The 15036-nt window shown below is 48.1% G+C and overlaps 1 protein-coding gene across 1 annotated transcript in view; it reads right to left on the minus strand.

Annotated features, from left to right (window-relative positions):
- Positions 1 to 1132: 1132 nt before the first annotated feature.
- The window catches only part of TM9SF4 (transmembrane 9 superfamily member 4), a 31480-nt gene continuing 17576 nt past the window's right edge, over positions 1133 to 15036 (minus strand). The window contains exons 9-18 of the mRNA XM_083744350.1: positions 13284 to 13354; positions 12070 to 12202; positions 10919 to 11000; positions 10746 to 10821; positions 8888 to 8971; positions 7261 to 7436; positions 5644 to 5707; positions 4757 to 4876; positions 4095 to 4184; positions 1133 to 3376 (exon numbers count right to left, since the gene is read on the minus strand). Of these exons, the coding sequence (XP_083600476.1) occupies positions 3227 to 3376; positions 4095 to 4184; positions 4757 to 4876; positions 5644 to 5707; positions 7261 to 7436; positions 8888 to 8971; positions 10746 to 10821; positions 10919 to 11000; positions 12070 to 12202; positions 13284 to 13354 (1046 nt within the window). The 3' untranslated portion in view covers positions 1133 to 3226. The remainder of the gene's footprint in view (positions 3377 to 4094; positions 4185 to 4756; positions 4877 to 5643; positions 5708 to 7260; positions 7437 to 8887; positions 8972 to 10745; positions 10822 to 10918; positions 11001 to 12069; positions 12203 to 13283; positions 13355 to 15036) is intronic.

The following is a 15036-nucleotide window of genomic DNA, read 5'->3' on the forward strand; positions in this document are numbered from 1 at the left end:
TGGGTTGCCGCTGCCCGGGGTGAGGCCAGTGTTGCACATTAGTCCCTTCACTAGCCAGCATCCATGGGGGGGGGGGGTCCTGTTGTCTTGGCAGCCCAGGACCTCCATACACACTGTCCAGGCTTGCACCCTGGAGACGTCACTTCAGTGCTGCTAACACAACAGACACAGTGTGGGAGGCAGCAGGTCCAAGTTACCATTTTCGGCAGCCACAGCAGGTGCTGTGATTCTCCAGCAGTTTCACTCCCCCCCCCCGAGGTGTACTCTATTTCTCTTGAAACAGATGGATGCCAGCCACAGGAAGTTGAGTGTGTGCTACTATGAAACAAACACCTGCAAATGGAATAGTGGTTCCTAGATAGACTCCTATGTAGAGTGAACATACTTAGTGGGCTTAAGAAGCCTTTGTGGAGTGTTAGCTGGAAAAGTATAAAATGAGGGGGCGGGATTGATTGAACAAGAGTGGAGGAAGTAACTTGCTGCTTCAACCGAGTGCTTAGAGGGGTTGGGACATACAGCAACATTTTGTTTTTGGTTCTACTTGTTTATATTAAATGCCAGTGACATGGAATATAACAGACTAATAAAATTACTGCTGCTAAGACTTATCCCTTGCTCAGAATTCAAGAAGTCTAAAGAGATATTCCCCAAGTCTTGATCTCTTTTTGGGCTTTGAAATGCCACCCTGAATGACATAAGAGCTTTCCTAGTTTGTACTGGCGGCTGTGGCAGGGTCATAATTAATCCATACATTTAAAGGCAATATTTAAGAAACTATACGGTAAACCCAACACTCCATATATGGTTTCAACAAGACAGGGACTACTCAGAACCTCACCCCTTCAAGGGTAGAAGCAGTAGGGACTCGGGTGGGGAGGACATACACCCACCCCGGAAGTGGAACGAAGCCATCAGGTAGCTTCAAGAATGGCTGTCCTGCAGGGAGATGGGCATTCTTCCTCTTGCCAGCTCAGACGTCCATGGCAAAGTTTCCCTTCTCACAGAACATCGTTTTTGGCAAATGATGTGATCAGAATGATTAACAGCAGAGCAAATGCGAGTTATGTCACCTGCAGCTTGGAAAACCTAAGACAGGTCACCCATGGCTGAAGTTGCACAATCAAAGACACAATGACAACAACAGCATATTTATTTACAGTTGGGCTCAAACAATACATTAAAAAATACAAGAAACATAGTGGAAGGCCAGGGATAGAGCAGTTCTGGTTGGAAAAAGAAAATCACAGGGAGGGGGAGAAAGGACTTGGGGAATAAACATTGCACTCTTCTGATCATTATGTCAGCGCAAGCCTTCCTCCTTCCCACGTGGAACAATCCACCCTCCTCCCTGCCCTGCTGCTGTTCTGGGGTTTCTCCCAATTCATCGGAGTGAATTGCAAGGGCGCATTGGGTGGGGGAGCCTGTTGCACTAGCTGGAACTCTTCCATACCTCTGCTTCTACTAGTGTGCAGAATTAGCATACTCCAGGCCCTAGTCAAGTACCCTAATGGTAGCTCAGATCACAGTTCACCAAGGGATCCATAGCAAAAGTAGTAAATGCCATGGCTCCCCCTTTGTCAGACCTTGATTCGTGGCTGGCGTGGCTTTGGCATGGGGGGCAAGGAAGCAATGGGTGGGCAGAGGAGCAATGCAGGAGCAAGGCTCCCATTCCCTGTGAGCCTGCAGGATCACCCCAGTAGTTTCCTGCAGATACCACTACCACAGGGCAGGTAAATTAAGACACACATAAGAGGCATCATCATTGATGACAAATACATGTTTAACGATCTTAAATATGTGTTCCCAAAGAGATTAATTTTCCATGGAAAAAATGCCCCCCCCCCAAGTGCATGCCTCCCTTCCCCACCCCACCCATGGCATACCCACAGCTCGTTCATAAAGCAGAAAACTGCAACTAGACCATTCCACAATTAGACCTAATTTTCAGCAATTGAAAAAAATAATAATTCCAGTATTGTAATTCTGATTACAAATAAGCAAGTTTCTGTTTATCAAAGGAAGTGTTTACAACCATCTCCCAGTAAATTGATTCAGGCTCGTTTGCGATGCGCAGCGCATTAAGAGTGGGGTGCTCCTGTCTCAGAGAAGGGAGACTGCGATCCATTGTGCTTGGCTAAAATATAATTCGATAGCCTAACCTTGGTCTTGTGACTACGTAACCTAGTTCACATAGAAGTCGAGAGTAAAGCTGCCAATGCACTTCAATTTCTGGAGGGAGAGACAGAACTGAACAAGTGAGAAAAGGGGGTCGGCCAAATGTGCAGGGGAATGGGGTAGGAAGGGAGAACAATTCCTTTCTTTTGACATTGGGGTCAGGGGAACAGAACTCTCCCAGTTCCCTCCCATCTCTTGTACATTACAGCAGCAGTCCTCAACATCTGAGCCATGGATTCCTTGGCACATGAACAACAGAGCACGTTTTCCAGTCTCTAAACCTCACCCAAATCCCAGTGTTGAGAAATCCCCTGGGGTTCCCCCAGGACTTCCAAGTAGCCTTCCTCCAGTTTGCAGGCCTGTTCCACTTTTCAGCAGGCAGTGGTTCCACATCATCAGTTTATCGTGGTTCAAAGCAAGTGATCGTCCTAAGACAATAGGTGTCTGCCACCGTCTGCACTGTGACACTCCCAGCATCAAGCAGCCCCCAGGGGAGGCAGTCTGAGAGCCCTCCGTGAGAAAACTGCACTTGCCGGAACTGGAGCATGATGAGGCGGCAGCAGACCTTCTTTCTGCCGTCTTGCTCCAAGCAAAGGCACAGCAAAAGGCTACGCTGTGCGATCACCAAAGGATGAATCTTCCCCAAACTCATTCGTGAATTTGTAACCATTGCAATCTCCTATTATTGTCATTACAGAAAATGAATTAGATGAAAAGGGAGGAGGGAGAAAGATTACTCATTGAGGGGAATGCGTCTCGGCTAAAAAAAAGAAGAGAGAAAATAAATCCCTTATAACCAGAATAGGATAAAAGTTAAAATGCAAAGTATCTACACACCCTCCCCACCAAGAAACCCGATTCCACGGACGCTGTGCCAAAGGTTACATTCCAAAAAATTGAACTATTTTTATTCCTTGTGTCCCCCACTCCAGCCGGGTTTTGTTTCCTTGGGAGAAACAGGAGAGAGGGAGAGAGAGAGAGTTCCCCACTTCCTTCCTAGGAGGAAACAGAGGGGACCAGCTGCTTTGTGCCACGTGGCGCCAGAGCATCTTCAGTCTATTTTCACAGCAGCGTAAATCTTGCGGACAAACATGTAGGCTGCATAGAAGCCAATGGTCCCCGTCAAGAGCCAGAAGGACAGCACCATGAGAGCTGTGTAGCCGAAGTACAGCAAGGAAGGAATGAACTCGACAATGTCCAGCTGCAAGAGAGAACCAGAAGGAGGTCAGAGAAGCATGCGCCAAAGCCTCTGCAGTGGCCCCCCTAACCCAAGGAAAAGCAGGGTGGGAACCTCACTTGGCCTCCCACCTCAACCATGTTGTGTATCATGGAACATCCACCAGGGCCAGGGCCTTCTCAGTGATGGCTCCGACCTGGTGGAACGCTCTGTCCCATGAGACTAGGGCCCTTCAGGATTTAACCTCCTTCCCTTGGGCCTGTAAGGCAGAGCTATTCTGCCTGGCCTTTAATTTGAATTCAGCCTGATCTTTTATTTCCCTTTTCTTCCCTCCCCCTCCCCTTGTATGAAGATTACCCGCTCTGAGACCCCACAGCTGGCCTCCTCGCTGGCCCAGGTGAGACCCCACCTGGCCTCCTCACTGGCCCAAGTAGGACCAATTCAGCCAGCTAGCCCTGGGGATTATCTAATTGATTTTTGAATTTTATTGTCATTCATGTTTTTATACTATATTTTATGCTTTCTTTATAATTAAGGGTTTTAAATTGTTGTTAGCCGCCCTGAGCCCGGTTTTTGAACCGGGAAGGCCGGGGTATAAAAAAAATAATATTTATTTATCTCCCACCCAAAGTGCTCAAGAGCAGCAAGTTTTGCCCCTCTACAGCCTCCCTGACCAGATATCGCAGCCCATTCAATAGTTACTGAGTGTAGGATTTGGATCTGGTGAAAACAGCAGCAGTACCTTATTCACAAAGTAGAAGACTGCGTAAATCAACACATAGAAGGCAGAACCTCCGGACACTAGGAAAGTCCTCCACCACCATCGGTAATCCTGGCAAACGAAAGAAAGACACACGGCATCATTCTGCCAGCACTCTCAACAATCCTCGCAGGTGCCCAGTTGTGTTTGGGCATCCGCTGTTTTGACCACACAAGCTCTGCAAGTGGCATGCTGTGACCGAGAGCATGCAGGTTTGAGATCTTCAGGTGTGGTGGGCAGTAGATTTGCAGCCCAGGACAGGGGGAGAGCCAAGCTGCTTTCATCCCTGCGGTTCTCTTCAAACTAGGCAAGACTGCAAGCTGAAGCCAGACTCTCCAGACACGTGAAAGTGTAAATTCTTCCTTGCAGAAACACAAGCCAAAAACCCTCCCTGAACACAGAAAATTAGCATGCCAGGGAAAAGCCGACTTTCCTCCAGGGTATGCTGGCTTTCTTGTGCAGTTCTGGAAAAGCATTACCGATCAATTCAGATGAATATATTAACTGGCTTGTATATTTGAGGACAGGAGCTCTGTCTCTCTACCTAAATCTGATCCATGTTTCCCTTTGAGGCACCTTGTAGAACTGGGTTCCATTCCCTGCAACCCCCCAATGACAACCCCAGGATTAATCTGCTCTATTACCTCTGCACAGAGCTGGAAGTACACCATGACGATGCTGATCTGGGAGCAAGAGACCACGAGGATGATGAACACCAAGAAGAGGAAGCCAAAGAGGTAGTAGAACTGGTTCTCCCAAATTGCCTGGATGCGAGAGAAGAAGATGTGCACAAAGGAGGAGACATGAATATGGTGGGACAGCTCTTGATACACAAGAAACTTATCGCTTCGCAGAAAAAGGCAGCGAAGCAAACCTACATCACAAACCTCTATCCAATTCTCTCCACTTTAACCATGGCTTTTCATCAAAGAATCGGGGGGTTCTTCAATTGCTTGTGTAACCGAGTTGGCTCTAGACAGGTCTCCCAGAACTAAGTTGCATTTTCAGTTCTGCTGGACCATTTCCTCGGGAGAATTGTAAGGGATCCTGGATCCGTTCTACGCTCATGAAAGGCATCTCTGTCTTGCACAGCAGCCAGACACCCATCCCTTCTTGCAAGGCATTCCCCAATTGGAGATAGTTAAAGAAGCAAAATGTTGCAGCTCAATTTCTGGGGCTGCCACGACCAATAATGGAAGGCTCTGCAGGGACACATCTCAGCCTAGAGTGCAAAGCCCAAAAGACTTGACAAGGGAGAGCAAGCATTCTTCATCCTGCGCACACCCACCCAAAAACATGCTTGTTCTCAGTGCTATTTTTCTAGAAAAAGAGGGGCCGGAGCTCACCATGAACTTCTCCCTGGTTCTCTTAGAATAGCAGTGGCAGCCACTTGAGAGGTGCTGGAGCTCAGCTGAATAAAAGCCCTGCTTGTTCTGACAGACCCCATCCCAACACCACTCTTTAAAAGGCACATGATGCACCTCTCTGGGAAGCCCACGTCAGAAAAGAAGAGAGCAGCAATGGTGCTTACGCTGAAGATGAAGAAAAGTTCAATGAACATGGCTCCGAAAGGCAGAATTCCAGCCATGAGGATCCTAAAGATGAGAGACAGAATTTGGTTACTGTAGGAGCAGGTTTAGATCCAGTGATGCTAGTTAGAGCTGCACACATTGCAAACCTAAGAGCAGGCCAGCTGGATAAGACCCAAGGCCGTTTAGTCAAGCACGGTTTCTGACAACAGCCAGCCAGCCGCTTCCAGGAAGTCCACAAGCAGGGCCTGAAGGCTCTAGGCTGCTTTTCCTCCCCCAGAAACTAGTATTTCATTCTGTTACTATGGGAAGTGGCCATCCATAAGTCTATGTTCCCATCTATTCCAGCTCTGGGGATGTAAGAAAGTTAGGAAGCTTCCCTCGTACCGTCAGCATTTTGAGCCATCCAGCACAGAGTTGGTGACAACTCTGACAGACAGCAGCTTTCTGAACTCTGTAATCCAAGACCCTTTCAACAGGACATGACCTGGGCTGAACCTGGAATCACCTGGCTCCAAAACATATGATCTGGCACTGAGCTACAGTTACATATTTTCATTTTCTGCCCCTCAAAGTGCCTGAGCCCCACCCTGGTTGGCTGCAGATGATCCAGCTGACTGGGGTGCTGGTGGTGGCAGCAGTATAATAATATAATAATAAAATTTCATTTATACCCCAACCTTCGCGGTTCAGAAAACCGGGCTCAGGTCGGCTAACAACAAATTTAAAACACTCAATTGATGCAACAAAAAACAGCATAAAATACAGCATAAAACGTGAATAATAAATTCAGAATTCAAAAGTCAATTTAGGGGGGGAAACCATCCAATAAACATTAGATGATCACCAGGGCTAGCTGGCTAAGTTAGTCCTATTTGGGCCAGAGAGGAGACCAGGGGAGAATTAGCTGTGGGATCCCAGAGCAGGTAATCTTCATAAAAAGGGGAGACAGAGGGAAAGAAGGAAGGGGAATAAAAGATCAGGCTAAGTTGCAATTGAAAGCCAGGCAAAATAGCTCTGTCTTACAGGCCCTGCAGAAGGAAGTTAAATCCTTCAGGGCCCCAGTCTCATGGGACAGAGCATTCCACCAGGTTGGAGCCATCACTGAGAAGGCCCTGGCCCTGGTGGAGGATAATCTGACTTCCTTAGGGCCCGGGACCTCTAAACTATGATTATTCATGACAAGATAAGCCGTCCGAGAGGCAGAACTGCTTGCCCTCACTAGAAAGCTTCCCCTTCCAGCAACGGAACAGCACATCCTTTTAGAAATAAGCCCTTAGACGGAGCCATCAATTTCTGGGTAGCTCAACTGAACGTCATCCCACACCCAGCCAGCAGTAGCAGCATCAGTGCGCCAGCTCCTATTTAGAATAATCAAATTGTAGGACCATCTGGCTTATCCACCTGCAGTGCAGGAATATTTTTGCCCTGTGGAATTTGAACCCATGACCCTGAGAGTCTCATGCTTTACTGCCCAAGGTGGCAATGGAAGGGCCTAAGGATCTTTCCAAGCTTTTCTGCAGCAATTTGCTCACTGATCCCCAAAAAGAAGAAAAGAAAGAGCTACCCAAAAGTCATTTGGCCCAGCTGCGCAGGAAAGGGTTTTCTGGGTCACTCACCCGACGAATCGATTCATGTACCACCTCTGCTCCGGAATCTGCCTTGGAATCTGATTGGTCCGCACAGGATTGTCGTAAGGCTGCTTGCGAAATCCAAAGTAGTATCCCAGGTAGACTAGGGGCAAGGAGATGCCGAACCACATGCAAAGGAGAGCCACCATGGTGGGGAAAGGGACCTGCAAATGTCAACCCAGCTCTTAGAACAGGTGGCTGGCAGAAGGTGCGGCGATAGCTGAACGGGACCTGGCAAGGCAAGATGTACCTGGAGCCACCCCTTTGCCCCAGAGCATCAAGACGGAAGGTTCGCAAGGTGATACTATGGCCTAGCATTTCTTTAGAGAAGGAGTGGGGAACCTTTCGCAGTCCAAGCACCCCATTTCCTGATGGGAATCCTTTGGGGGACGACATAACAATGGCAGTGAAGCTAGAGAAACAGGTGAGATTGGTTTTTTTTTTTTTTGGTGAGGTAGCGCACATAAAAGCCAGAGGTTTCCATGCACAGTTACAGCCACACACCCCTCTGCCCAACCTGGCAGGCGAGAGGAATTGTCACAGTTCAAAGACACACTCCCTGCTGGGCAAAAGCACTTGGAAAGACTGGTGTGGCCGGCACAACTGGATACCAGGCTCTGCACATCTGCCAAATTTGGCCCAGGAGCAGCCAGGAGATAAAGATCTGGTCCCTGCCTGATCTGGATTGGTGAAGGTGAGTCTAAGAGAACTCGCCTGTCAGGGGGGAAATGAATGCAACACCAACAACGTGTTTTCATAATTCCTAATGTTCAAAATGTGTCCTGCTTGGGTATTTCACAGAATATTTTGGAAAAATCAAGATTTAGAAAATTGTTCTTAAATGTCTTTTTTAATAGCTACAGAAATTGCAGCATCCTCTTGGGGGTGGGGCCTGAGGGGAGGGAGATAATTTCACAGAATGTATCAGGAAGCTTTTAAGGTCTCGTGTTTTGTTATGTTCTTTTATATTCTGTCGGAAGCTGCCCAGAATGGCTGGGGCTACCCAATCAGATGGGTGGGGTACAAGAAACAAATTATTAATTATTATTATTATTATCATTATTATTATCATTATTATGCATTGTATGTGTATACTGGTAAAGGTAAAGGGACCCCTGACCATTAGGTCCAGCCATGGCCGACTCTGGGGTTGCAGCGCTCATCTCGCTTTATTGGCCGAGGGAGCCAGCGTACAGCTTCCGGGTCATGTGGCCAGCATGACTAAGCCGCTTCTGGCGAACCAGAGTAGCGCACGGAAACGCCGTTTACCTTCCCGCCAGAGCGTTACCTATTTATCTACTTGCACTTTGACATGCTTTCGAACTGCTAGGTTGGCAGGAGCTGGGACCGAGCAACGGGAGCTCACCCCGTCACGGGGATTCGAACCGCTGACCTTCTGATCGGCAAGTCCTAGGCTCTGTGGTTTAACCCACAGTGCCATCCTATGTGTATATTAGGGAAGGCAAAACTTATGAGGAGCTTAAAAGGAGCCAACCAACATTTCTTATGTCTCAGAACATATAAACACACACAAATTATGAATATAAGAGTTAGAAAAGAGTAGACCAAGCCAAGTGTTTCCAGAGAGAGCAAAGAGAGGTGGGAAGATACATACCGCTCCCGATGAGTGTTTGCCCCAGATGAAACAGTTCAGGATGAAGCATATCCCAAAGACGACTCCTGGGTACAGGGTGGCTGTCTGCAAGGAGCAAAACAAGCAGGACTGAATGATGACAGTGGCAGACAGTGTCAGCAAGGCTCATCCAAGGAACCTAATGCAGTTTCTACGCCACTTTACAGCACCAGGCGCAGAAGGCAGCAGCCTGAGAGCCCCTGCGAGAGCCGGTGATCCACAGACCAAGCTATGACTCACAAAGCCCCCGATTCAAATTCCAGATCTGCCACAGATTAGTTCCCTCAACACACACTGCTTCAGCACCTGCAACTGTTGGGATGTTCCATCCCATCTTAAGGAACAGACATGGGACTGTTGCGTGTCCGATGTCTGTAACACACACCAGCATTGCATGCTGGGAACTTCCATTTGTGCATAGCTTTCTGTTTTGCTTTGGACATGAAGGAGATCAGACATGTTTCCTTTTGTCCTGATCTACGCTGAATAAACCTGCTTGTAAATATGCTCACACAGCCTCTCCTGCTACTTCTGTTTGCGCAGCGTTTCTCTGCTGAATAGCATGCTCCGTCTTCTAAAGCCTGGGTTGCAGATTTATGCTGCACCAAGGACTGGAGTTCGCCTGGCACACCGGCCGGTGGGCTGGAGCCAGCTGGGGGTCTGCAATTGCCCCTGTTTCCTTGAGTGCATGCCAACAGCAACACGGTGATAACAATATTGACCAGCCACACGGGATTGTTGTAAAGATTGCAACGGGAGAAGGAGTGCAAAGTCTCTGCACGCTCAAAGGTACTTCCTTTCAGTTTTATCAAAAGAGACTTCCAGCAATAAACACATAAAATTCCTACCTATCTACCTACCCACCCACCTACCTAAAATGCTAGGAATCACCCTCATCTCAATTTGCATTCTTGATGCTGTGGGGTAAAAGCCTGAAAGCATCCCAGGAGCAAACAGTGAAGTCCCAGAGCAGAGACTAAACACAAGATTTGATGTGGAGAAGCAGCCAGGCCTTGCCAAGTCAGTCAGAAGCAAAAGCTGCAGGGACCTGCAAAGCTGCATCAGTTATTCAAACAGCCAAATACAACTTATTTATTTAAGGAATCTGTAGTCCTCTCTTCACTCTGAAGCCCCAGAGTGGCAAGCCACATTATAATCAGAAATACTAATAAAAAATCTAAAGATAAAGGGGGCCCTGACCATTAGGTCTAGTTGTGATCAACTCTGGGGTTGCGGCGCTCATCTCGCTTTATTGGCCGGGGGAGCCGGCGTACAGCTTCTGGGTCATGTGGCCAGCATGACTAAGCCGCTTCTGGCAAACCAGAGCAGCTCATGGAAACGCCGTTTACCTTCCCACCAGAGTGGTACCTATTTATCTACTTGCACTTTGACGTGCTTTTGAACTGCTAGGTTGGCAGGAGCAGGGACCGAGCAACGGGAGCTCACCCCGTCGCAACCTTCTTATCAGCAAGTCCTAGGCTCTGTGGTTTAACCCACAACGCCACCCACGTCCCAATAAAAATCTAGAACAAAATAAATCAATATCATAAAACCCACCAACGATAAATAAAACAGGCGGCGGCAGAAAGAAATCATTTTCACTGTGCTCTTTATCCCTCCCCCAAAGCCTGATTTCTTGTATTATGCCTGTTTTTTGTTGTAATGCAAAAGTCAGATTCCAAGGCATCACACCCCCAGCAACTCTATCCCAAGGTTATGCCAGGGCCCCTTCCAACAGCCACAGTGGTTATCTCATCATCAGAAACAAAAGAGGCTCTGCAGTTTGCCCTGATGCACTTTCCCAAGTCCCTCGGGGATTGTGAAGATCAGTATCACTTACGCAGAAAGCCCCTTTCTTCCACCGGTGGCCTTTCAGTGTCCGATAGAGTCGGCCAGCAGAGAAACCACCAAAAACCCTAGTGCAGACGACACAGAGAGGAGAAACAGTTACCTCCCATCACAGGTCAGGCAGAGGGATGGTGGCTGACGCAAGGGACAAGTCACACCACTTACCCCATGAACATGAAGAGGAAGCAGGCTGTGGTCATCAGGGCACCTCGGCTGGAGGGAGACAGCATCCCTAGCATGGCCACAACTGAAAGGCAAGGCAAGGAGGATTAAGACCCACCACTCACAGACCAATACTCCTCTGCAGAAAGCCAACCTGCCAGAATTCAAAGAGAGCCCTTGCACACTGAGAAGGGGTGTGTGTGCTTTGATGAGTATTCACAAAGCACGTTTGTTCACCGTGGCACTATTTTCCAAATTTCCTATCACCACTTGTTTTTTCAAACAGGCTTGAAGTGGGTTAGCGAGCAGTCATTAATAATAATAATAATAATAATAATAATAATAATAATAATAATAATAATAAATTATTTGTACCCCACCCATCTGGCTGGGTCTTCCCAGCCACTCTGGGCGGCTTCCAACAAAGATTAAAAATACATGCTTGGTTCCCTGTAGCTTTGCTTCTTGTACTGAGGGAACCACCAGAAGGCCCTCAGCGCTGGACCTCAGCATCTGGGCAGAATGATGGGGGTGGAGACGTTCCTTCAGGTATACTGGACCGAGGCCGTTTAGGGCTTTCAAGGTCAGCACCAACACTTTGAATTGTGCTCGGAAACGTACTGGGAGCCAATGTTGGTCTTTCAAGACTGGTGTTATGCAGTCTTGGCGGCCGCCCCCAGACACCAGTCTAACTGCCGCATTCTGGATTAGTTGTAGTTTCCGGGTCACCTTCAAAGGTAGCCCCACGTAGAGCGCATTGCAGTAGTCCAAGCGAGAGATAACTAGAGCATGCACCACTTTGGCAAGATAGTCTGTGGGCAGGTAGGAGACATAATCCCTAAACAGCTCTGATATACATTTAAAGCAAACAACTATTAACAGCACACGATTCCCTAGAATGCAAAGGGGTCTTTCAAGGGGGTGAGCGCCGTCAGTATGTGGCTCCAAGAGGAAATTGACACCTGAGAATCAGTATGCAGACAAGCCGATGTCTTGGCAATTGCCAAAAGGGCTTTGATGTAAGGCCACATCTCCCAGCATAGAGGGGCCAGCTTGTTCAACAAGCTGCCTTCCTCCTTAGCCTGTAGAGTCTCTTCTCCCCTGTCCACTTTTCACAAAGAAGTACTCCCAGGCTCCCCAGGTGGGATACTCACAAATAACAATCAGGATCATGCAAAAGAGCTGGATTCCAGAGCCCAGGAGGGAGCTGAGGATCATGGGATACTGAGGCGGCCTGAAAACATCACCGTGTACCAGCTTCCACCCAGATTCCTCCATGGTGTCTTCCTGCAGAGAAAATCGACACACAGGGGGATTGAAATCAAGCCCCACGAAAAGGACTGCCACATACACTTCTCTCCCCCCCCTCACTGCCACAGAGATGTACAGAGCATGTCCTCTCCTCTCTGCAGAGAGTCACCACATTTCACAAAACCTTAAGGCCCTTCTGGGTACTGCCTTCAGCTGAAAAGTGTTTCACCCCAGCAAGGAATGAGAAGGTCTGCCAAGGATCTGCCGTTAAGTGGTTAAGCCCCAGTATAAACTCTGGACTAGCAAGGGACTCTCTACCCACATCACTAGCTATGGAATTTGATGCCACTTTTAAAAAGGGATCGGTCAGGTGAACAGCAGAAAGTCACCAGGTGGCTACTGGACATTATAGCTATGTGCTACTATGTTCAGCCTTGCTCCAGTGGGCTTCCCAGAGGCATCCACCTGGCTGACAATAATAATAATTTATTATTTATACCGCACCCATCTGGCTGGGCCTCCCCAGCCACGCTGGGCAGCCCCCAACAAAATATCAAAACACAGTAATGCATCAAACATTAAAAGCTTTCCTAAACAGGGCTGCCTTCAGAAGTCTTCTAAAAGTTTGGTAGTTGTTGTTCTCTTTGACATCTGGTGGGAGGGTGTTCCACAGGGTGGGTGCCACTACCGAGAAGGCCCTCTGCCTGGTTCCCTGTAACTTGGCTTCTCGCAGGGAGGGAACCACCAGAAGGCCCTCGGAGCTGGACCTCAGGGTCTGGGCAGAACGATGGGCGTGGAGACACTCCTTCAGATATACTGGACTGAGGCCCTTTAGGGCTTTCAAGGTCAGCACCAACACTTTGAATTGTGCTTGGAAATGTACTGGGAGCCAATGTAGGTCTTTCAAGACCGGTGTTATGGGAAACCCAGTGCTGAATAAAGTTGGATTTAATCCAGCTGAGCTCCTCTTACATTCTCTACCCATTTCCTTGGCTACCTCCCATCTACCCTTCTCAAAAGGAGAGTCTGGGAACGTTCTCAAGATGCAAGGAAGGGTCCCCACTCCCTCTCCACCCCACCCCACCTGCCAGCCCCAAGCACATCATGCTTCTCGTACAATGTCATCTTCCTTGTTGTAGTTGGCAATATCCTTCCGGAGCGTCCGGATGATGATCATGCTGAGAATACCTGAAACGATTAAGACCTGGAATGAATGAACTGCGGTTTATTCCATTGAGCACCTAGGCATCTGCAAGCCAGCAGCACATGGGAGCAGAGGGTCATGAGGAGTGATGCGTCAGTCGACACAGAGTCCCCCACAGCCCACATCTGCCCACAGAGCTTCAGCCATGTCCTCAGACAGTAGCAATGGGGGGTGAGGTTGTGTTCACACAGCAAGAATTGCGCTTTTGAGTCCCCTACACCAAAGGAGCTGCTGCTGCTTCTGCTACAAGTATTCATTTTCACATTTTCTCACGCCTTCTGCAACGCAGACGGGGCCACAGCAAAAGCAGAGGAAGTTGCCACTTGGGCAGCCCTTGGAGGGCATTCTTTTCTTCTTCAGAGGCATTTTAAAAGTGTCTCTTTCTTGGGCTGCCATGTTGGGCAGTGGGACCCAAGGGGAGGAGGGGAGAAAAAGCAAGGTAGCCAAGTAAAGGGAGTCAGAGGGATCTATACCTGTTCTTGGATATACTCAAGATTAAGTTATAACCCCTGTAACTCCCAGGACTTTATTATAATCACACCAGTGTTAATACCCTTACAACTCTTTTTAGCCAGGTAAACAGTAACTCTGTGTCGTAGTGGAATGACTTGTGTCCTACGTATGGACTGTCTGAAGTATTTCATATATTCTTCACTAATAGTAATAATAGTAATAGTGATAGTAATAATAATAATAATTTATTTGTACCCTGCCCACCTGACTGGGTTGCACCAGCCACTCTGGGAGGTTTCCAACATATATAAAAACATTATAAAACATTACACATTAAAAAGCTTCCCTATACAGTCCGACCTCGGGTTACAGCCCCTTCAGGTTGCGTTTCTTTCAGGTTGTGGACTGCCGAAACCCAGAAGTACTGGAACGGGTTACTTCTGGGTTTCGGCAGTCACGCATGCGCAGAAGCGCTAAATCGCGCTTTGCACATGCGCAGAAGTGCCAAATTGCAACCTGCGCATGTACAGACGCAGGTTGCGAACGCTGCGGGTTGCAAACGTGCATCCTGCATGGATCACGTTCGCAACCCAAGCATCCACTGTACAGGGTTGTGTTCATATGTCTTCTAAAGGTTATATTCCATTCCATTCTATTGTATTGTATTCTATTCTAAGCAGATAATGTTCTTTATTGAACCTATTCTTATTTAAAAAATAATAATAATAAAAATCACTACATCCCTCGTTTCTTGCAATGCTCTCGTTGTGCACCAGGGGGCGCCCCTTCCTTCCAAAACGGGTCAAAAGGAAGACTCGTGCCTTGGCGCTCCCCTCATGCAGCAACACAAAATTGCTTGCAGCAGTTTCCATCCAGTGCGCAGGGCCTGTGAGTTGCCCAAAGACATGCTGAGGAAGTGGCACATAGAGGGTGCAGCATGGACTGTGGCCCTTACCCTACACTGCTTGGCCACAAGTGAAGGGAAAGCAATGCACAAACCAGCCCTGCCGCAGCTCAACCCCATCTGCAGGCAGCAAAACTGAGACGCAGATGACACCAGCACTGAGCAAAGACAAGCAGCTAAGGACACTGACGGACACACAAGTTGCTGGTGAAGAAAACCGCAGTGACCAGACCGGGTGCCAGAAGCATTCAGTACCTATTTACAACCAGCTTCCAATTCTTGCATACCCTCACAGTGTTTCAGAATCTA

Source organism: Podarcis gaigeae (assembly GCF_964106915.1).
Source record: "Podarcis gaigeae genome assembly, chromosome: 6".
NCBI lineage: Eukaryota > Metazoa > Chordata > Lepidosauria > Squamata > Lacertidae > Podarcis > Podarcis gaigeae.